Source organism: Oenanthe melanoleuca, chromosome 20 (assembly GCF_029582105.1).
Source record: "Oenanthe melanoleuca isolate GR-GAL-2019-014 chromosome 20, OMel1.0, whole genome shotgun sequence".
In the NCBI taxonomy this organism is placed as follows: Eukaryota; Metazoa; Chordata; class Aves; order Passeriformes; family Muscicapidae; genus Oenanthe; species Oenanthe melanoleuca.
In genome coordinates, this window is record NC_079353.1 from 7184717 (window position 1) to 7204316 (window position 19600).

The following is a 19600-nucleotide window of genomic DNA, read 5'->3' on the forward strand; positions in this document are numbered from 1 at the left end:
CGGCCAGCCCCCGGCCGGGCAGGGAGGGCCGAGGAGGGAAGGCCGGGCAGACCCCAGACCGGGCAGGGAGGGCCGAGCAGGGAAGGCCGGGCAGACCCCAGACCGGGCAGGGAAGGTCGGGCAGCCCCCGGTCGGGAAGGGAGGGCCGAGCAGCCCCGGGCCAGGCGGGCGGTGCCGCGCTCTGCCCTTCTCCTGGCAGCGGGGCGGGGCCGGCGTCAGCGCCGCCACGCGTGACGCACTTCCGGCCGGTAGGGGGACGTGTCTGTGCGGACCGCGGTGGGAGCAGCCGCCATGGAGGAGCCCGCGGCGCACAACGGCAGCGCCGCCGGGGCCGCGCCTGGGGCCGGCACCCCCGCCCGCCCGCCCGCCACCCCCGAGGGCATGGCGCTGGCCTACGGCAGCCTCGTCCTCATGGCGCTGCTGCCCATCTTCTTCGGGGCGCTGCGCTCCGTCAGCTGCGCCAAGAGCAAGGTACCCCCGCGGCTCGGGGCAGCCGGGCCTGTAGGCCTCGCCCCTCCCCAAGGGTCCCCCACGGGCGCTCCGCTCCACGGGCAGCTGCATGTCCCTGGCCCCGGCCCTGGGCCTAGAGGCGCGGGGGTCCCCGGGGAAGAGAGCTGGCTTTCCCCGGGCTTCTCCAACCACGGTCTCACCGCCCCGATAAATTCAAGTGCTGCAAAACACAACCGTCCCTTGTCCCTCAAGAAGAGCTGTACTGGGGGGACTCGCTGGCTGTGCCCCGCGGCACTAGGGCTGGTCTGGGGGTGCTCTCCTGCCTGCACACCCTGTTCTGTCTCGGTGTTCCTCCCGCTGTTCTCTGCGTTTCATAGCAGGAATTTAATCCCAGCTGTCGGACTGCTGTAGCTCAGGAGGAAGGACTGTTTTACACAGTCTGATCTATTACTATTTTTAAAATCTCCTTGTGTGCCCTTAAGCCTCACATCAAGAGGTTTCAGATGATTTTGGGGGGCTTCTGGCAGCCCAGGCAAGGAGGGTGTGCTGTGAGCAAAGCCCAGCTGTAATTCAGGGCGAGGTTCTCATCTCTCACTCTGCAGGGAGCAGCAGGAATTTGGGTACCTCTGCTCTGCTGGGCACAGCATGACAACTGCCGTGCCTGGGATAAGCTGCACAAGGGCTTTTGAGGTGCCCTCGATCTGTGCTGGCCGCAGGTGTTTGCCTGAGTGAGATTAGATCTCTGAGCAGCAGCCAGCTAGGCAGGGAGCAGGCAGAAAGCAGACAGCCCTCTGCCTTCTCTGAAAGCTGAAGATCTCCCATGGGAGATGGCTTGAGAAGGGTTGGTTGAGCTGGTGCAAAGATGTCTTAGAAGGGGTTTATAAATCTGAGGCTTTTGAGCATGTCCCAAGAGCAAGGTGAGAGATGAGAAGGTGCTGGAGGGGCACGTCGTGCACAGGGTGATCACAGATGGTGGCACAGATGGGGCTGGCTGGGTGTGAGCGGTGAGGGAGCCCAGCTTCCCTCTGGGCAGGGGAGAGAGGAACAACGCCAGCACAGGATTTTTTCCTTTTCCAAGAGGAGAAAAGCAGTAAATTTTGGCTGCCCTGGGAAGGACAAGTGCAAGGTTTGTGTTTTCCATCTCAGGCTCTGCCTATGACACAGCCTCACCTCCAGATACAACAGGGGCCAGTGTTTGTTTTGTCTCTCTCAAAACCAGTGTGGAGCTGTGCATGCTTTGTCTGTTCGTCACCTGCTCCTCAGGTGTGAAGCCAGAGCAGGGACTGATCCATTCCTATTCTATGCTTCTCTCCCCAGAACTCCTCGGAGATGCCAGAGACCATTACCAGCCGAGATGCTGCTCGCTTTCCCATTGTTGCCAGTTGTACCCTCCTGGGGCTCTACCTCTTCTTTAAAGTGAGTGAGTGACACTGGAGCGAGGCAGGATGTCCTCCTTCCTGGCAAGAGCTCCCATAATGGGGTGACTCTGTTTTTGGCCCTTAGTGTTGGGACAGAAGGTGTGTAAGGCTGCACAGACCGAGCTCTTTGGTGTCACCGGGCAGGAGGACGTCAGTTCTTGCCTGAATTGTCACAGCTTGGGGGAAATCAGAGCCTGTTTGTGCACAGGTTGTTTCTGGAGAGCTGCCAAAGAACAAATAGCCCTGAGCTCTTCCTGCCTCCATGGGCCAGCCTGACGGGGCACAGGCTGGAGCCAGAGGGTGCCAGGGACTCTGAGGGGCGAATGCTGTTGGCTCAGTGTTGTGCTCCATGCTGTGCTCCTGGAGCCATTTCAGCTGCAGGCCTGGGGGAGCCCCTGTGTGATCAGGTGAAGTCTTTCAGATGTTCAGAGCCCACAGGCAGAGTCAGATGACCTGAGTAATGGATGGGAGCTCTCAGCAGCACATGCTTTTGGTGGTGTGGAGAAGATGTCTTGGCCTCAAGCACCTTGGGCTGCCCATGCAGGTCTGACACATGGCTGAGTTCGCAGAGGGGTCTGGAGAGCTGCAGCACGGAGTGGTCCTGTAGGCATGGCAGCTTCCAACTGTGTTATTTTGGGATACCTGCAAGGTGCCAGGTTGCTCCTGGGTGGCCAGGAGATGAGGGTTAAGGTGCAGAGTTGGGAATGGTACAGTTCATTCCGTTCTCTGCCAATGGCTGTGTGCCATGTGCTCTCCTATTCCAGCATCCCCTTTAAAGGAGAGCATAAAGGGCCCCAGCATCCGTCCACACTGGTTTGTAGGGATGTGATTCAGTAAGGGAGTGTGTGACTTGGAAGGCAGGAGTTTTAATAATGCCCTGTTTAATTAGGGCAGGGGTTGCTGCTGCTCCCCTGTGCCTGGGCAACCCCTGGAATTGGTGCTTCTCTCCCTGCTCTGCAGGGGAAGTTCTGGCCTCCTTTCTGCAGCACTGGAGTTATTTTTTGACCTGAGCAGCTCACAGATGCACAAAAGCTCACGGGCCCATTGTGCTTGTTCTTTGAGCACATGGCTATTTCCAACATATTCTCCCTCAGCATGCAGGAATTTGGGTTATTCTAACTATTCTTATCTCCCTGGAGCAGTGACACAGCAGCTGCCAACAGGAGCATGAGGATGGGGAGGATGCTGTGGTAACTAACTCCTATGTGGTTTTGTCTTGCAGATATTCTCTCAAGAGTACATCAATCTTCTGCTTTCCATGTATTTCTTTGTGCTGGGGATCCTAGCCCTGTCCCACACTATCAGGTACGGCACAAGGATGGGTGTTCATTTTATTGGGAAGTTTTTATAGCACCACTGCCTTGCAGCAGAGCCAGGTCTTTGCCCAATCTCTTAGGCTGTTGTCCCTTGGTGGTGGGAACGAAAGCCCTGGGGGCCCTGAGGAGTCAGCACCCTGTACAGCATCACTGGGAGAGCTTGTGGAGGTGTCCGTGGACACCATCATGGGACAAGACCAGTTCACCTAAGGAGCTTCTCTGGCTCAGAATCACAGAATCAGAATAACAAGGATTGAGTCCAGCTTCTGACCCTCCACAAGACAACTCCAAAAATCCTACCATGTTCCTGAGAATGTTTTCCAAACAGTTCTTGAAATCTGGCAGGCTTGGGGCCATGGCCACTTCCCTGGGAAGTCTGTAACAATGCCTAGGCACCCTCTGGGTGAAGAGCCTTTTCCTGATATCCACTTAAACCCCTCTTGGCACAGTCCTTGCTGCTCTGCAGAGGGGAGAGCTCTTCAGCACCCTTACTGGGATGGGTGACACAGCCAGCTGGAGCTCATGGTAATGTCCCTGGCCTCTCGTGGCGATGCATGGCACGAGGTGTTGAAAGCTCAGGCTGTTTCAGTAACTGAAAACGTCAAACTGGTTTCCTGTTTCCTGAGCTCTGGGGCGTTGGGGACCAGATGTTTTTCCTAGACTGGTGCTGGGCAAGGGCTTTGCTCTGCTCCTGGCTCTGCAGCAGAGCCAGTCAGTGGTGGCCCAGCCAGTGCTGGGTACCCAGAGGCTTGCTGGGGGGCATAAGGTGTTTGCTGGGGTATGGAGTGGGTCCTTCTTTCTTGTGGGTGATTCTCTGTTTTCTTGCCCTGGAGTATTTGGAGGATTGTCACATATAGCCAGATCAGATCTCTACAGGATGAGTCGCTGTGGTTCCTGACAGTCTCTGATGGAGCAGATGGCGTTGCCCTGTCTTGGGAGGGGGTGTGGGGCCCCCTCAAATGCAGAGGTGCTGGGCAGCACATCTTGCAGGGTTTCTGTCATAGTTCCCTTCTCTACACCTCTCGTTTCAGCCCCATGATGAACAGATTCTTCCCTGCAAATTTCCCCAACAAACAGTACCAGCTCCTCTTCACCCAGGGCTCCGGGGAGAGCAAGGAGGGTACGTTGGCTCGCCGGACTTTCAGGGGAGCCTGAATGTTTTCTGCCTTTACTGTTCTTTTTTATTTTTGATTTTTTGGTTTTATGACTCTCAGCCCATGGAAACAGCTTTCTTAAAGACTCCCCTCTTGGTCCCCACTGAGCTTCCATAGTCAGCATGAGCCCCAGTAGAACTGGCTGGCACTCTGCCTCTGTGCTACCTCTGGCTGGCAGGGAGACCCCAGAAACACCTCCCAGAGTGCTACAGGGATGGAGCAATGGCCATTGTTAAATGCACAGCCTTTATTTAAGCCCCTTGGAAAGCACAGGTCTGACTGGTTTGTGCTGCCTTATCTGGGCCAGATCTTTGCTCTGGCAGAAGATACTTTGATAAGTATCCTGCCTTGTAGCAGCTTTACTGATAAGGGAGTACTTCTGGTGATACCACCAGGAGTTAACTGGCACAGGAAGAGGGAGAAGATTTGACTCTCTCTGCCTTAGGCAGTGCCTGAATCCAATTTCCTTATTGACAGCAGGACCGTGGATGCTGTCCATGTGCAGAGTCTGGCTGAAGGAGAAGGTCTGACCTTTCCAGGGCCCACTGCTCATTCCCGGGCGGTTTGCACGTGTGTACCACGGGTACAGTCCCCTTGTTTAGGACATGAGCACTGAGCTCTGGGCTTCCCAGCTGTGGAATCACTCATCTCAGCCCTGTGAAGGAAGGGGAGCTGCCCAGCCTGCCCCAAATCTGACTTCTCTGTTTTCTTGCAGAAATAGTGAATTATGAGTTTGACACCAAGGATCTCGTGTGCCTGGCCTTGAGCAGTGTTGTGGGGGTCTGGTACCTGCTGAGAAAGGTAAGTGAGGCACAGCTGGGGACTGGGCTGGATCGGACACAGACTCATTTCCATGCAAGGTGGTTCCATGTACAGCAGGTCCCAGATCTCCTTTTCCTGTCCTTCTCAGCACTGGATTGCCAACAATCTCTTTGGGCTGGCATTCTCTCTCAACGGGGTGGAGCTGCTGCACCTGAACAACGTCAGCACTGGCTGCATCTTGCTTGGGGGCCTCTTCATCTACGATGTGTTCTGGGTAAGCAGGAACATTCTGCAGGCTGTTGGTGGAATCATGTGCCTGGCATTCTGCCTTTCTGGAGGCACCATGCTGGCTGGGCACACACTGGAAGTCAGAATTTTCACTTTCTCAGCCCAGAGGAGTGTGGCAGGGCTGATGACAGAATCCACAGCGGTGGCTCATCAAATGCGTTTTCTTTTATTCTCTGACTCAGAGAGCCCAGGGCTGGCAGGGACCTCATCAGGGCTACTGTGGGGTACTCAGTGTGTGTCATATCCGGTCCTATGTTCCTCACTATGGTCTTCCTAATGCCTGACAGCTGCTGGGTGGGCTGGAGGCTGCTCTGGGGCACACTGAGCCTGCTTGTATGAGCTGTGCCTTGGCTCTGTCATCTGCTGGTTTCTTTAGTGTCCTTCTGTTCTCTTGCATAGAGGACCAGGCCCTGGAATGCCTCCAGTCCCTTTTCCTCACCCAGTGCTGCACCCTTGACGTTTATTTTGAGGTTTTCCTTATTTCTTGCAGTGTATTTGAGCTGCTTTTGTAGAGGAAAGGGGGGTGGGGAAGGCAGGAATGCAGTCGTGTGCTCTACTCCAAGCATGGGAGAATGTTTCTCCTTGTACTGCCCATATTCCCCAGTCCTTCCTGCTGCCTCCACCTTCTGAATCACCATGTTTCCAAATATCTGAGAGCCTTGTATACACTGAGGTCTGTCCAGCAGCTCTGCAGCTGCCTGTGTAATCCCTCATATTTATGCCTGGCTACTGTGAGTTGTTTTGTACTTGGCCAGTGGTGCCCCTGTTTCCCAGGCTCGTTAACAGTCTGGGCTCTGCGGTTTTTTTAGCCTGTGGGCCACTTCCTCCACAGCTCTCAGCTGGAGAGGACTCTGCCTTCTGCCTTAGCACACCTGGTGCTCCAGGCCCTGCTTAGTGTCTTCCCAATGCTTTGGGGACAGTGAGTGTGCCCCTTTGCTCCCCACTTGCTGGCTGTCTCCCACCTCGGCTTCCCCATGGATCAGAGTATTGCTGGAGACTTAGGGAAGGGCTGCCTTGAAGTGGAGGCCCTCGTTCTGTGCCCCTCCGCATGAACTGGTCACTTGGATCTTGGCATGGATTCAGTGAGATCCCAGGAGGGTTTCAAGGAGGAAGGAGATCTTAATGGGTTGATGCTATTGCTCCCACATAGTCTTGGGGGGGGGGGCACGTGATGCTTTTCCCTGATCCCAGTGTCGAGTCCTGTCACTCCATGGCAATGCTGAGAACTTGCTGCATCTTATGGGAGTTAATCTGATGCTCTAAGATTTCCTTCTAATCCAGGCCCCCAGGATCTGGCTGACCCAGTGCAGTGCTAACCAGCACAGCACCTTTGTGCCTGCTGGACTGGAGGCTTGGAGATGGAAAGGTGCAGAGATCAGGGTTGCTGCCCTCAGTGTTTACAGTCCACCCCCCAAATGCTGCCAGTATTTACAGCTGATAGGGCCATGCAAGTAAATGACCTCAGAGCAAACTGCAGCTTATCTGACACTTGCCCCTGTCCCTGCTGGAAGCTCCCAGGCTGGGATACTCTGCTGGCAGCTCCTGTCCTCCAGCTGGGCTTTACATGGAGCTGACTGATTAAGGCTGAACTGAGGCGCAGGACTGGGTGGTGGGCAGCAGCTCTGTCATGTGAGTGCTGTCCCCATACTGCTCTGAGAGCAGGACAGCCATGAAGCAGCCTCCTCCCCCAGTGCCATTGTATGCCTCTTCTCCCAAAATGTGGGCTTGCTTGCAGGGCTCCATCACCCACATTTTGGCAGGTCTTTGGCTATTTTCTGCCACTGAGGCCACTCCTGACCCTGGGTTGAGGCTGTAGCTGAACGTGTGTGTGTGTCCCTGTGCAGCTGAGATCACCTTGGGCTCCTCTGTTCTAGGTCTTTGGCACCAATGTGATGGTGACAGTTGCCAAATCGTTCGAGGCCCCAATAAAACGTGAGTGGATCTTCCCTGTGTGCTGGGGTCCGTTTTGCTGCAAGCCCTGCCCCATGCACTCTCCACCTATGGAGATGGCTCAGGCTGGGATGTGTGCAGGAACATTTCCTGCTAGTGAACCCTCCTCCCTGTCATTGGCCAGCCTCAAGCCAAGGCAGGTCTATGGAAATGGATGATTTGCAGAGCCCTGGTCTGTCTGGGTCACTCTGCACCTTTGGAGTGTGAAATTTCACCTGCTTATAAAAACAGTCCATACCAAATAAACACCATGAAAAAAAAAAAAACCACAGAGCCCCAAAACGGCAGGAGGAGTGAACTGGTGGTGCTGTGGAGCATGCAGTAGCTTGGGTCCTGGAACCCCTTGGTTTCTTGCCCTGATATTGTCCCAGAAAGAACAAGGAAAGCTACAGGGAAGGAGGGGGCTGAGGGCAGGTCCCTTGCCCTGCTCTGGTCCCTGTTTGCCAGGCCCGGTGGAGCTGGGGTCTGCTCAGTTGGGACACTCCCCTCACTGTGCCTCGCTCTGCTCCTCGCAGTGGTTTTCCCTCAGGACCTGCTGGAGAAGGGGCTGGACGCTGACAACTTCGCCATGCTGGGACTGGGAGACATTGTCATTCCAGGTGAGGACAGAAATGAGGATGGGACTGGGGTCTGCTCTGAGGGGACTGTGGGGAGCTGAGCGGGTGCCTGGCTCTGCCGTTGGCCAGGTGGGTCTCTCCCGGTGGTTGGGAGTCTCCCGCATGTCCGGATGCTGTCCCGGTGCTGTGTACCACGAGAGGGCACTGTCACCCCGGGCACGGCACCGAGCAGCGCGGGGCTGTGCTGCCTCCCTCAGCCTGCCCTGCCCCTGCAGCCCCTCGCTGTTCCTCCTCTGCCACTTCCAGCCCCTCATTGTTTCCTTCTCCCTGCAGGGATCTTCATTGCCTTGCTGCTGCGGTTTGATATCAGGTGAGCAGGTGGCAGGGAAGGGTCTCTGACAGGTTGGATCTTGCAGCATATTTGAGCTGCTTTTGTAGAGGGGAAAAAAGAGAAGGGGGGAGCCAGGAGTGCAGTCACGTGCTCTCTACTGGAGCTGGGTGTGGGGACACACCAGAGGGTGTAAGGAAAAGCTCTTGGAAGAGGGGACTGGCTCTGTGGGTATGTCCTGAGCACTAGGGGCAAGTGGTTGAATTTTAGCATAGGTAGGACAGGCAGCATAGGGATGGGGATCAGGGCAGCAGCACATTGCAGCCCCATAAAGCCTCACCAGCTCCATGGAACCAAGCAGTGAGAGAAGCAGTGACAGCGTGGGAAAGAGCTGGGGTGCTGCCCCTGGGAAGTGCTCGCATGGATGCAAGTCGGTGCCTGGCAGTGCTGGCTGCCTCCAGGTTGCCACTGACATTGGAGGAAGCAGCTCCTTCCCACATAGGGAAGCTGCACCTACAGCTGGGCTGCAGCAGTTGCCCCACACTGAAAGGCTCCTGGAAATGGGTTGCTCTGTGACTGCAGTGGTGTGGCCCCACTCCCACTACTCTTGCACAGACTCTTCAGTCTGTGCCAGCTCTTCCAGGTGTTACCACCCACATCCTGCCTGCACCTGCTGGGAATCCCAGTTCCTGCAGCCCGCCCTGTGATAAAATAGCAACTTCTGAGAACCAGGGACTGGCCCATCTCCACCAATACAATGGGACCTTCTCCCTGGGTCTCAGCCCCAATTCCTGCCTTCCCAGTTGCCATCCAGCAGCAGGATCACTTGCCTTCTTCCCTTCTCCAGCCCCTCACCTGGGTATTACTGCCTTCAGTCCCACACTGCTCCTGCAGCACCAGGGGCTGCACAGGCAGAGCATTGCTCCCCACATGCCACTGGTGGCATATGGCTAAGAGTACCAGGCCAATTCCATTTTGGCCACTGACATTCCAGACCGGAGATCATTGAGCTCTTCCCTTTCCCTACAGCCTGAAGAAGAACACGCACACGTATTTCTATACCAGCTTTGTGGCCTACATCTTTGGGCTGGGCCTCACCATATTCATCATGCACATCTTCAAGCATGCCCAGGTGAGCTCCACCCTGCTTCCTCCTGTGGATGCACATCCAAGTGGGTCAGGCCATCTTGGCCACGAAGTTTGTGCTTCCTGCCAGGAAAAAGTAGATTTATTCCTTCTCTTGGCTTTGATTTTCCAGTGCCTGCCTGTACCTTTCTCTGCCCAAAGCTCCTGTGCCCAGCTGGAGCAGAGACCTGCTTGGGGCAAGGCTCCTTGTTTCCAACAACAGCCCCTCAGACAGGGGCCCTATGTTTCTTGGCTCTTTGGAACCAAGCTGCTCTGAGCACCCACTGGCTGTGCTGCTGCAGGGGGCACTGGGAGCCCATACACTGTGCTCTGCACAAGAGCTCTCAGTATGTTCATGGCCCACTGAGACCTCACAGTGAAGATTTTCACAGAATCCCAGAATGGTTTGGGAAGGAGACCATCCTGTTTCAATTCCCCTGCCATGGGCAGAGACACCAACCACTAGACCAGTCTGCTTCACGCCCTGTTCCAACCTGGTCTTGAACGCTTCCAGGGATTGAACATCCACAGCTTCCCTGGGCAGCTTGTGACAGAATCTCACCACCTTCACAGGAAAGAATTTACTCCTCATACCTGATGTAGCTTCATGCTGCTGCAGCACTCACTCACTCTTGAAGCTGCTTTTTTGGGTGTTAACTCCCTGTATGACAGATACCATGGGTGCAGAGGGGACAAGGCCACGAGCTTGCCTTGCACTCTTCCCTCAGGGTGATTTATGGTTTGGTTTAACAGTTGTTTTTCTTCCCCACAGCCTGCGCTGCTGTACCTGGTCCCCGCCTGCATTGGATTCCCACTTCTCGTGGCCTTGGCAAAGGGAGAAGTAACCGAAATGTTCAGGTGAGCCTCAGCTGGCGATGGAGCTGTTTTGCCGGCGGCACTGGAGCCCGTGAAGCGTGCAGATGTTCCCACGCCCGGGCACAGCTGGAGGGACGGGTTCATCTGGGCATGCTCTGGGTGTGCGCCGGTGCGTGCGTGGGTGGGTCTGTGTTTGTACATGCCGGGCCTGGCTCCAGCCCCTCCCGGGAGCTGGGTGGGAGCTGTGCTTTGCTACCAGCAGGCAGCACCTGGTGTTGCTTTACGCCCCAGTGACAGGCTCTTCCCATGCGCTGGCAGGCAGGGGAGGGTGGGACTGCACACCTGGTGTGGAGATACTTGGTCATTGTGTCCCAGGGCCTGTGGGTGGGGAAAAATGGAGCCAGAGCTGGCTGTGAGAGCAGCCAAGGCTGGTTCAAGCACATCCTGACGTCCCCACTTGGGCAAAGTCTCCTGGTTTGCAGCAGTCTCCCTGCCCCAGAGGCTGTGGGTACAGAGGAAGGGGGACTAGGCTCTTGTGCTCAGCTGTTCTTGGAGCCTGTCCAGGCTGTCGGTGGGCAGCTCTGGCCTCCTGCCTGAGAGCTGTTTCTCTGTCATGCTTGAGACGTGGTGGTGGCTCAGCACAGTAACAAAGGTTGAAGCAGAGGAGGGAAGGGAACATCCTAAAGCAGGGTTGTGTACCCTCCAGCCTCTCCACTGCCCCAGCCCAGGGAGCGTTCCTGAGCTCCCAGCCTGCTCAGAGGGAAACTGGGCGCAACGGGAAGCCAGCTGTCCTCCCTCCTCCCTCCCTCCCCTCCCCTGGGAGATGCAGGTATGCATGTTCCCAGCGGCTCTCAGCTGGGCCGTCCCCAGCCCTGCCGCACCTGCCCCTCCTTTGATGTTTGCTTCTGACAATTGCTGCTGCAGGCACTGAGTGTCCTGGGATCGTCCTTCCTGTGCACCTGGGATCCTGCAGCCGCTTTCCCCAGTGCTGTGACTCACCAGCTGACAGCAGCAGCACCTCCTGCCAGGAAACTGGGGAGAGATGAGCTGTGAGATCGGGTCCACTGAGCAGCAAGGAGCGCAGGGAGCCTGGCAGCCTGGAGTTAGTGCCCTCCCATAGCAATAGCACAAGCTGCTCCAGCAGCAAAGTGTTGCCAGGGCAAGGGCAGGATGCTGGAGGATTGCAAACCTGATGGCCCCTGGGGGCCAGACCTCCCTTGAAGTGGCTCAGTTGCAGGCAGAGGAAGTGGGATTCAGAGGGACTGATGCCTGGAGGGCAGTGGCTCCCACCACAGAATCCCACCAGGTGTAGCTCTGCTGTGCTGCTTTGGTACGCCCTGATCCCCCCTGGAGCTGGCAGTTCCTGTGGTCTTTGCCTGCACATGGTGTCTCACAGCAGTGAGGATCTGCAGGCAGGGTGGGAATGAGCAGATCTGTGCTGCAGGCCCAGGGAAGGGGTGCTGGTGGAGCAAAGAATGATGACACTGGGATCAGCTCTGTGCCTCTCAGCCTTGCCAAACTTCCCTAGGCTAGGCAGGAAGCTCCACTCTGCCTCTCTCAGCAGTGGGAACCCATCCTGCTGTGGGCACGCTGTCCTTGAGCAGCAGGACATGGTCTGCTGCATCTCTCTGTCACCTGCCCAGCCCCTGGGCTGCTCCACTGCCACCTTTCCACTGCCCAGGCTTGCTCTCCCTAGGTTCTGGCTGTCTGGCTCTGCTCATGCCAGCGGGAGCTGCCTCATCCCCGAGTTTCAGTGCTCAGTGCTGCAGCCCTGTCCTGCTTTTCCATGCTGCAGCCCTGTCCTGGAGTCTGCAGGCAAGGAGAGGTCAGCGGGTGCGAGCAGGTGAAGGGGGATGCCAGACTTCCTGCGCAGGGTGGTGCGTTCTCCGTGCTCTCACTCCAAAACTCTTCTGCTTTTTCTCTCTCTACCCCCCCCCTTCTTTCTGTCCTTGTCTTTCCCTTCCTGCTTCCTCTCTCTCCTGCAGCTATGAATCCTCTGCTGAAATCTTGCCTCACACACCAAGACTTACCCACTTCCCCACGGTGTCTGGCTCGCCGGCCAGCCTGGCTGATTCCATGCAGCAGAAACTGTCCTGTCCCCGCCGACGCCGGCAGCAGAGCCCTAGTGCCATGTAGCCACTGCCGCCGGGGCCCCCTGTCTGTCGTTCTGGCCAGGTAGGGGCAGGTCCTGGCTCTCCCTGGCCCAAGCCCTCCCTGTTCCCAGCTCTCCTTACTCCATGGGCAGAGGCTGGAGCTGTTGCTGCACTGCTGTGGGCCAGCTTCTCTCCCATTCTGAGAGAGGAGAGTGGGAAGGGCAAGAAGATTTGATATTCCAGACCTTGTCCTTTCTGCTTAGAGCAGCAATCCCATTTCCTTAGCCAGAGCCCTGGGGCCACTGCTGGAGGGGGTTTGCAGCCAGAGGAGTGAGACCCTGGGAGGGAACACTGCTGTTGGTCTTGCTGCAGTTCCCTTGTTAACCAGCCCTGCTGGCACCAGTTCTCAGCCAAGGAAAGCATGTGTTATCCAGGATATCCAGTAGTGCTCTTGGGAACAAGGACAGATGCCTGGGCACAGAGCTGGCCCCTGGCTGGGTCCACCCTGTCCTTGGACATGACAGGAGGGGATGCATTCCTCATCTCCCTGCCTGAGCTCTGCCCCATAGGGCTTCCTGGGGGCTGATGGCTGGAGCCCACCTTGTCCTCAACAACATTAGGGCAGAACCCAAGTCCACAGGCTAGGCTGTCCCCATGTGGCACAGGGCTCTGTCCCCAGGGAGGAGCTGGCCCCACTCATGTCTATCTTGTCCCCAGCTATGAGGAGAGCTCAACCCCCAAGGAGGCACCAGGGGCTTCCAAAGAAGAGCCAACAGAAGCCTCCAAGAAGGAGAAGTGACCTTGCCCATGGGCCATGCCCGGTGCTGCTGGGCTGGGGCCCTTCAAGACCCTCTGCAAGTGACAGACGACGAAACAATTGTGCAAGAGCATCGTGTTGTGTGTGTTGGATCAGCCACCCAGGTGGGGTATCAATGTATGCTGGTTTTTAAATTTTGTATTGTGCATTTGCTTTCTCTCATATTAAACCATATTGAAGGAAGGAGTGCTGGTGTAGCCATGCCCCTGCTCAGCCACCCAGCCAGCACTGGGATTGGCATCCAGCTCACCCGCCTTCTCCCACTGGGGCTGGTGGCCATTGTCTGGCTGTTTCCAAGTGACCAAGTGACTGTCCCCTTCCCCCTCCCACTTCTCTGGCACTGGGCCTTCCCCCAGCCTGGCCCCTGCTCTGCAATACCCAGATTTAGGGCCAGAGTCACTGAGCACTGAGTGGGTTCAAGCCAGGGTCTAGCCTCAGAGAAGGATGGCTGAGCAGGGATTGGGATGCAGGAACCCCACAGGGTGGGGACGTGCTCTGCCACAGCAGCTGAGGCTAACACCCCATGGCCTGGGGGAACCGAAATGGGAGGAGTAGGGCTGAGTGTCCCCAAACCCAGCCCTGGAGCAGGGTGAGGACAGCATGGATTGTCCCCCTTCCTTGCAGGGAGCTGGGCACCATCCTGCACCCCTTGGGGCTGGGATGGGCAGAGGATGCTGGTGCAGGCATGGGAGCTGAAGAGGCTGCAGGCGGGGGCAGCTCCAGCATCCATCTCAGCTTCCACTGGGACCAGCTGCCCTGTGTCCCGCAGCACTGGCAGTGTCCTCCCTACCCCTCCTGGGGGCCCACATGTGGAGGATCCTGCATCCCTTTGGCCATGCCCACTGCCAGAATAAATAGAAAATGTTTGCTGGCTTGGCAGCTCCTCCACAAAAGCCGTATTGAACCATTATTCCCTGCGCCGGCTGCGAGCACTAAAAGTGGCGCCTCGCGTTCTGCCATCTAATGACCCTTCGCAGGCTCCTACAGATGTTTTCTATGACTTACAGCTCCTTTTCCAACAGCCCTGTCCGCAAAAACAAGAGGGGCCACTTTAATTCCAATTAAATACCTCCAGCTAAGCAAACAGTGTGCAGCAGGGTCCGGGTACAGTGCAGCCGCCAGGCCCAGCCTACCGAGTCACTGAGTCTAGACTCCAGATGTGATTTCACCAGCCTCCAGTGTTCCGTGGAAAAGGACTTTGGCTCTGCTGTGGGGTGCAGGACCCTACCCCGAGTCAGGACCCCTCTCCCCAGCCTGGTGTGTCCCTTGGTGTGCATTCTGGGAAGCTCTGCATCCTCCCTGGCTTCGGGTGGTAGGAGCTGCATCCCCATGCGGCCTCCAGAGGCCCCAGAACTGCAGGAGCAGGCTGGGGGCTCACAGATGGGGATCAGCATCACCCTCCTGTGTCCTTGCTGCCCTGCAGAGCTCCGCGCAGCTCCTGCCTGCTGTAGGTGTGGTGGAAGCGTGGCTGGGAGCTTTCCCAGGGCTGCAGGGAGCGGAAGGCCTGGGAAGGGGAGAGCAGGGTCACCCCTCACCCTGCCTGGCCGATAAGGCAGGGCTGGCCAGGAGGAAGGAAGTGTGTTGGGCTCTGCAAGGAGCCGCCAGTGGAGCCGGCACTTCAGCGCTCCCCGGTCTGCACTCGGCTCCTGCACCTGGGCCTGTGGCACCTCCGGTCCCAGCGGGGCCGAGGCCACACGGCTCCACTGTGTCTGGGCCACTGCTGGGCCACTTTCCCCTCTCGGCAGGGTCCCTCCGGCTCAGTGGGGGGCTGCGGAAGCATTGATGTGCTGACTCCGGCAGGAACCCTCTGTCCACTTAACTGCACCTAGCTAGGGCAGGGGCCAAAGCTGCCTGTTCTGCTGCCAGTAGGTGTGGGGTTTGGGATGATCCTCACCCACCCACTGCCCCATGGCACCTCATGGCAGTGGGGTTGATGCCCGTTGGTCAAGAGAGCTCCTGCGCACATGCCCCTCGTGCCAAGCTCCCACCAGGAATTGCAGTGGGTTGGGGTGGGATGGGATGGTCTGAGCTGAGGGTGCACAGGATGGAAACGCCGGGCAAGGGGAAGGTGGTTTCATGTTTGTAGAGTGCTGGGGCCTGGGGTGAGTGGCTCTGTCTCTAGAGCCCTGTGGAGCCTCCCCACCACAGCAAGGGTGCAGCTGGGTGATGATGGGTCCTGGGTGCTGCAGTTGCACCTCATGTTTTACCATGCAGGGTGGGGCATGCTTTGCTGTGATGGTGGGTGCTGGTGATGAGCGCTGGGGTCCCAGGGAGTGGTGGGTGCTGGTGGTGAGAGCTGGGGTCCAGTGTGATGATGGGTACTGGCAGTGGCGCCCGGCCGGCGGCTGTGAGCAGGGAAAGGAAGCAGCCCAAGGCAGCCCCAGCCCTGGCCGGCCAGCGAGGAGGGGCAGGAAGCTGGAATAAATCCCAGGAAGGGCTGCCTGGCTCCAGCTGGTCTGGGCTGCAGCGGATGGAAGCTGGGAACGGGAAGGGAGAAGGCGGGAGGGGAATGCGCAAGGGCTTTCTCAGGCCTCGGCCCCGCTCCAGGCTGTGCCGGCAGCCCCGGCACATCTGCAACCCTGGCTCAGCACTGTCATGCGGACATGGGGGGTGGAGGCTCTGTGTAGCCTCAGGGGTGACCTGCGGATGGCACCGGGAGAGGGGATCTGGATGGAGCCCAGCCCCAGCCAGGGCAGGAGCAGCCCGAGTTTGGGGTCCTGATCACTGATGGAGACCCAGCTTGACCTGCGGTGTCCGTGCTGCCTTCCAGCCCTGCATGCCGGAATGCGGGGCCGGGTGCTGCTGGTTCTGGGGTGCCGGTTGCACCCCGTCCCCCCATCACAGCAGCACAGGCCCCTCAGCGGCCTGGCGTGGCCGTGCCCTGTGTGGTCCCTGTGGGGCGGGGGCGGCCGGGGGCTTTGATGTGCTCGGCTGCCGGGCAACCCCTGCTCAGCGCAAAGCAGCCGCCCCCCGGCTGCCCCCCCGGCCGGGCTGAGCCCCGCCAGCACCATATGGCCGAGGCTGCTGTTACCGCGCCGCGCGCCCCGTTCCCAGAATTGAGATGGAAATGAAGCTCTGTGTTCTGCCGGACAACACTGCTGCGCCGGCCGGCACGCCGTGCCAGGCCGGGACCCCTCGGCCAGCTGTGGCCAAGGCAGTGTCCCCGTGCCACACTGGCAGCCCTGACCCCAACACCCCATCCCGAGCACCCCAACTTGCAGAGGGATGGGGTGAGGGTGTCCTGCTCTCGGGGGCATCCCATGGGCTGAGACAACTGGAATGGCTGTGCCAGGGCGGCTGTGCCACGTATACCACGACACCCAGCACGGCCACGAAATCCGTCCACGTCCCGACGTCGCTCGGGGTGGCCGGTGGCAGGGGCGCGGGGTCCAGCTCGTCATGGCATTGTTGGCGGCGCAGCTGGCGGTGGCGGCGGCCGGCCGGCGGCCCTGAAAGACATTCCTGTGCACAATGTCCCCGGCCTCCCGCCGCGGCCCGGCCACTGCCGCCAGATGGGGGCTAATTAGCAGCTTTGAGAGCCGCGGTGGGAACCGGGCAGCACCGGGCCCTCCGCCGAGCCCTGAATGGAGGGGGCGACCCCAGCGCCGTGCCCACCCTGGGAACCGCCACCGCACCGGGCTGGGGGACACGGAGGAGGGACAGAGGGAGGTACAGGGGGATCCAGCTCACCCCAGCCAAGCTGGCAGGGTTGGAGTTCATCTGTGCTTTCCAGGATTGCTGCCCTCCCCAGAAGGGAACCAAGAGGAGGAGGCTTTCAGCTCCCTGAATGCCAGGAGACGTGCAGCAGGGTCACAGCCAAAAAGGGCTGGGAGAGCTGCGCTGGCACTTGGGTACAAGTTGGTGTGCAAGGCAGGGTGTATGTGTGCATGAGCGTGCATGTGTGTACACGTGTGTGTACCTGTATGTGTGTCTACCCATGTGTGCCTCTGTTGTGTGCGTGTACTTGTGGCTGTGTTTGCGCTCCACAGGTTTGTGTATGCGTGTGAATCCTCCTATGCACATATTCGGGTATGTCCCACACACATCTGTGTGTGCAAGCACGTGTGTGTCCATGCCTTTGTGTGCGCACACCCTGCGTGTCTGTGTCTGTACACAAACCGGGGAGTGTCTGAGGCTGCAGCTTTCCCTGCCTCCCTCCCTTCCCACACCATTCAGTGCTGCTCGGGGTGTGCCGGGGTCTAGCTCGGGGCCCTCCCCGGGCGCTGCCTGCCCTCCCCGCAGGTGCGGGGTAATTAGCACTAACGCTAATTACAGCCCGGACCAGAAACCCTTCGGGTAAGACCCGGGTGCCTCGCACAGTGGCGGGACCTCCACCAGTTTCCTCCGCGGCAGGACCGTGCTCGCAGCCCAATCTCCGCGCCCCCCACGCCCCCAGCGCTCGATCCCTCTGCCCGTCCCTCTCGTGGACCCGAACTTGGCGACCGCCGCCCCGGCAGCCGCCACCGAGCAGCTCTGCGGAGGTTTGAGCCCTGGAGGAGGGGGAAAATGGGGAACTCCGAACTTAGGGCCTGTGGGGATGCCCGGTGCCCCCGTGTCCCCGTGAGGGTGCAGATGTCCCCCGGGGGTCCCTGTGCCTCCCGTAATATCCCGGTGCCCCCGTATCCACGTGAGGATGCCGGTGTCTCCGCGGGAGTGCCGGTGTCCCCGTGGGGGCCGCGATGTCTCCGTGGGGGTCCCGGTGCCCCCCGCAGGGGCTGCAGGTGTGTGTCCCCCGCCCCGCCCTCGTCGCCATGGGCACCGCCCGCCCGGCGCCGCTCTGACAGCGCGCGGAGTTTTATGAATGGGTGACGTCACGACCCTGGCGTCTCACGGTCTGAGCCGCCGCGGAGTCGGGAGGGGCGCGGGGAGTGCGGGGGGCCCGGGGGCCTGAAGGGCTCAAGGGGCGAGCGGGGCTGCGCGGAGCCCGACACAGGGAGGTCGCGGGCCAAGCGGGCGCAAATTGCGGAGCAGGGTGGGCGCTCCGCACCCCTGTACCCTCCGCACCGCCGGTGTCCCTGCACCGCAGCCCGTCATGGCTCTCTCCCCGCCATTGCCCCTTTAAGACGCTGCCCTTCGGGGCGCATGAATGGAGTGGGCGGGGCTGTGTCCATCCTTTCTGCACTGCCATTGGCCGAGTGTTCCGTGCGGCCCCGCCCACCCGGCGGCGGCGCTCTATAAGTAGCGCGGCGGGGCGCGGGCTCCTTGTCCGCCCGCTGCGTCCCCGTTGTGTTCGTGTCGCTCGCCGCCCCTCGCCATGAAGGTCGCCGCTGTCGCTTCTTCGCCGCTGCCCGCGGGCGCCGGCGGCCCGCTGAAGGCCGTGCGGCCCGGGGAGGCCGCCCGCTGCGGGCCGGGCCCGGGAGTGTCTCCGGTGGCGGCGGAGCAGGCGGCCGCCGCGCTGCTGTACGATATGAAGGGCTGCTACTCGCGGCTACGGGCGCTGGTGCCGACGCTGCCGCGGCACCGGCGGGTCTCCAAGGTGGAGCTGCTGCAGCACGTTATCGACTACATCTGGGACCTGCAGCTGGAGCTGCAGTGCGGCCCCCCCCGCCCCGCCGCTGCTGGGGATTCCCCCGAGGTGAGTGCGGACCCCACGGCACCGGCTCAGACCCGCGCTCCTGACGGGTTCCTTGGAATCTCCTTCCCCCGATCTGCACCGCGGCCTCTCCTTCTCGGAGATGTCCCTTCTTCCTGCCCCCTTTCCATCCCCTTCCACTCCGGCACACTCCTGGCAGCTATTGACCGGCCACTTCGTGTCCCTTTCCCGCAGGCTCCGTGCATTCCCGCTGCCGATCGGATCCTCTGCCGCTGAGATCGCTCTGAACCCTCCACGGACATCATCCCCGGGATCCGGGTCCCACCACGAACGTCGTCCCTGGGACCCCGTCCCTGAGCACCGCGGCTCATTTGCATCCCTGGCTCCCCGTCGGGGGTCCCCCCGCAGCCTGGGCAGGGGGTGCTGTGGGCCGGATCCTTCCTTCTCAGATTGCTGAGAGCATTCCCCGTATTGTATATTACAATGATGCTGGAGAATATTGTTCTACAATAGCTGGAGTTTTGTTATTAAACAAGCCCTGATGACCACGCGTGCATTTTTTTCCTGCCCTTCACACCCCCTCTCCTGAGTTTTGGATGCCCTATCAAACGGGGGGCAATTTGTGCAGACCACTGTGGGCTGGGTGGGTGTGCTGACGCATACAGGGTCTGGGACCCTGTGGTAGCCCTAGGGAAGGGGTTTCTCACGGGCTGGTCCAAATTCCCTCTGTCCTAGTATTGTGTCCCAGCACTGCCCCCACAGAGAACTTCTTCAGTGGTTCCCGTGGGATTTCACTCCCTCTCTCACTCCCTGGGCTCAGACATGTGGTGTTGAGGGTCAGACATAGGAGGAAAGATTGTTTGCGCCCTATCTTCTGTGGTGGGATGATGCAGCAGTGTGGCAGTTCAAATTGCAGTTGCTAGACTAGCACATTGCAGCCACACAGCAGCACTGGTCTGCATCTCCCCCTGATCAGGCACCTTGATGGGATGA

The 19600-nt window shown here is 59.2% G+C and overlaps 2 protein-coding genes across 6 annotated transcripts; both read left to right on the forward strand.

Annotated features, from left to right (window-relative positions):
- The first annotated feature begins 240 nt into the window (after window positions 1–240).
- HM13 (histocompatibility minor 13) lies at window positions 241–13260 on the forward strand. Of its 5 annotated transcripts, none has more exons than XM_056507294.1 (14): window positions 245–471; window positions 1768–1866; window positions 3091–3173; window positions 4216–4304; window positions 5054–5139; window positions 5249–5374; window positions 7263–7320; window positions 7854–7937; window positions 8229–8265; window positions 9253–9355; window positions 10121–10206; window positions 11861–12007; window positions 12150–12339; window positions 12975–13050. In XM_056507294.1, exons 1-13 carry the CDS (start codon window positions 292–294, stop codon window positions 12298–12300), a joined length of 1329 nt encoding a protein of 442 aa, XP_056363269.1. In that variant the 5' UTR covers window positions 245–291; the 3' UTR covers window positions 12301–12339; window positions 12975–13050. The 5 variants fall into 5 exon arrangements, with proteins under 5 accessions (XP_056363274.1, XP_056363270.1, XP_056363269.1 ...); XM_056507297.1 differs by having other exon boundaries at window positions 12228–12339; window positions 12975–13048; XM_056507295.1 differs by lacking the exon at window positions 12150–12339 and having other exon boundaries at window positions 243–471; window positions 12975–13260.
- Window positions 13261–18053: 4793 nt separating this feature from the next.
- ID1 (inhibitor of DNA binding 1) lies at window positions 18054–19155 on the forward strand. Its single transcript, XM_056507300.1, has 2 exons — window positions 18054–18649; window positions 18842–19155. The coding sequence occupies exons 1-2, from the start codon at window positions 18329–18331 to the stop codon at window positions 18881–18883; spliced, it is 363 nt and encodes a 120-aa protein (XP_056363275.1). The 5' UTR covers window positions 18054–18328; the 3' UTR covers window positions 18884–19155.
- The last annotated feature ends 445 nt before the right edge of the window (window positions 19156–19600 follow it).

Coding starts and splice junctions, on each gene's coding strand:
- HM13 (XM_056507294.1), top strand. CDS start 292: ATGGAGGAGCCCGCGGCGCACAACGGCAGCGCCGCCGGGGCCGCGCCT. Junction 5,140..5,248: donor TCTGGTACCTGCTGAGAAAG/GTAAGTGAGGCA, acceptor TGTCCTTCTCAG/CACTGGATTGCCAACAATCT. Junction 9,356..10,120: donor ACATCTTCAAGCATGCCCAG/GTGAGCTCCACC, acceptor TCTTCCCCACAG/CCTGCGCTGCTGTACCTGGT.
- ID1 (XM_056507300.1), top strand. CDS start 18,329: ATGAAGGTCGCCGCTGTCGCTTCTTCGCCGCTGCCCGCGGGCGCCGGC. Junction 18,650..18,841: donor CTGCTGGGGATTCCCCCGAG/GTGAGTGCGGAC, acceptor CCTTTCCCGCAG/GCTCCGTGCATTCCCGCTGC.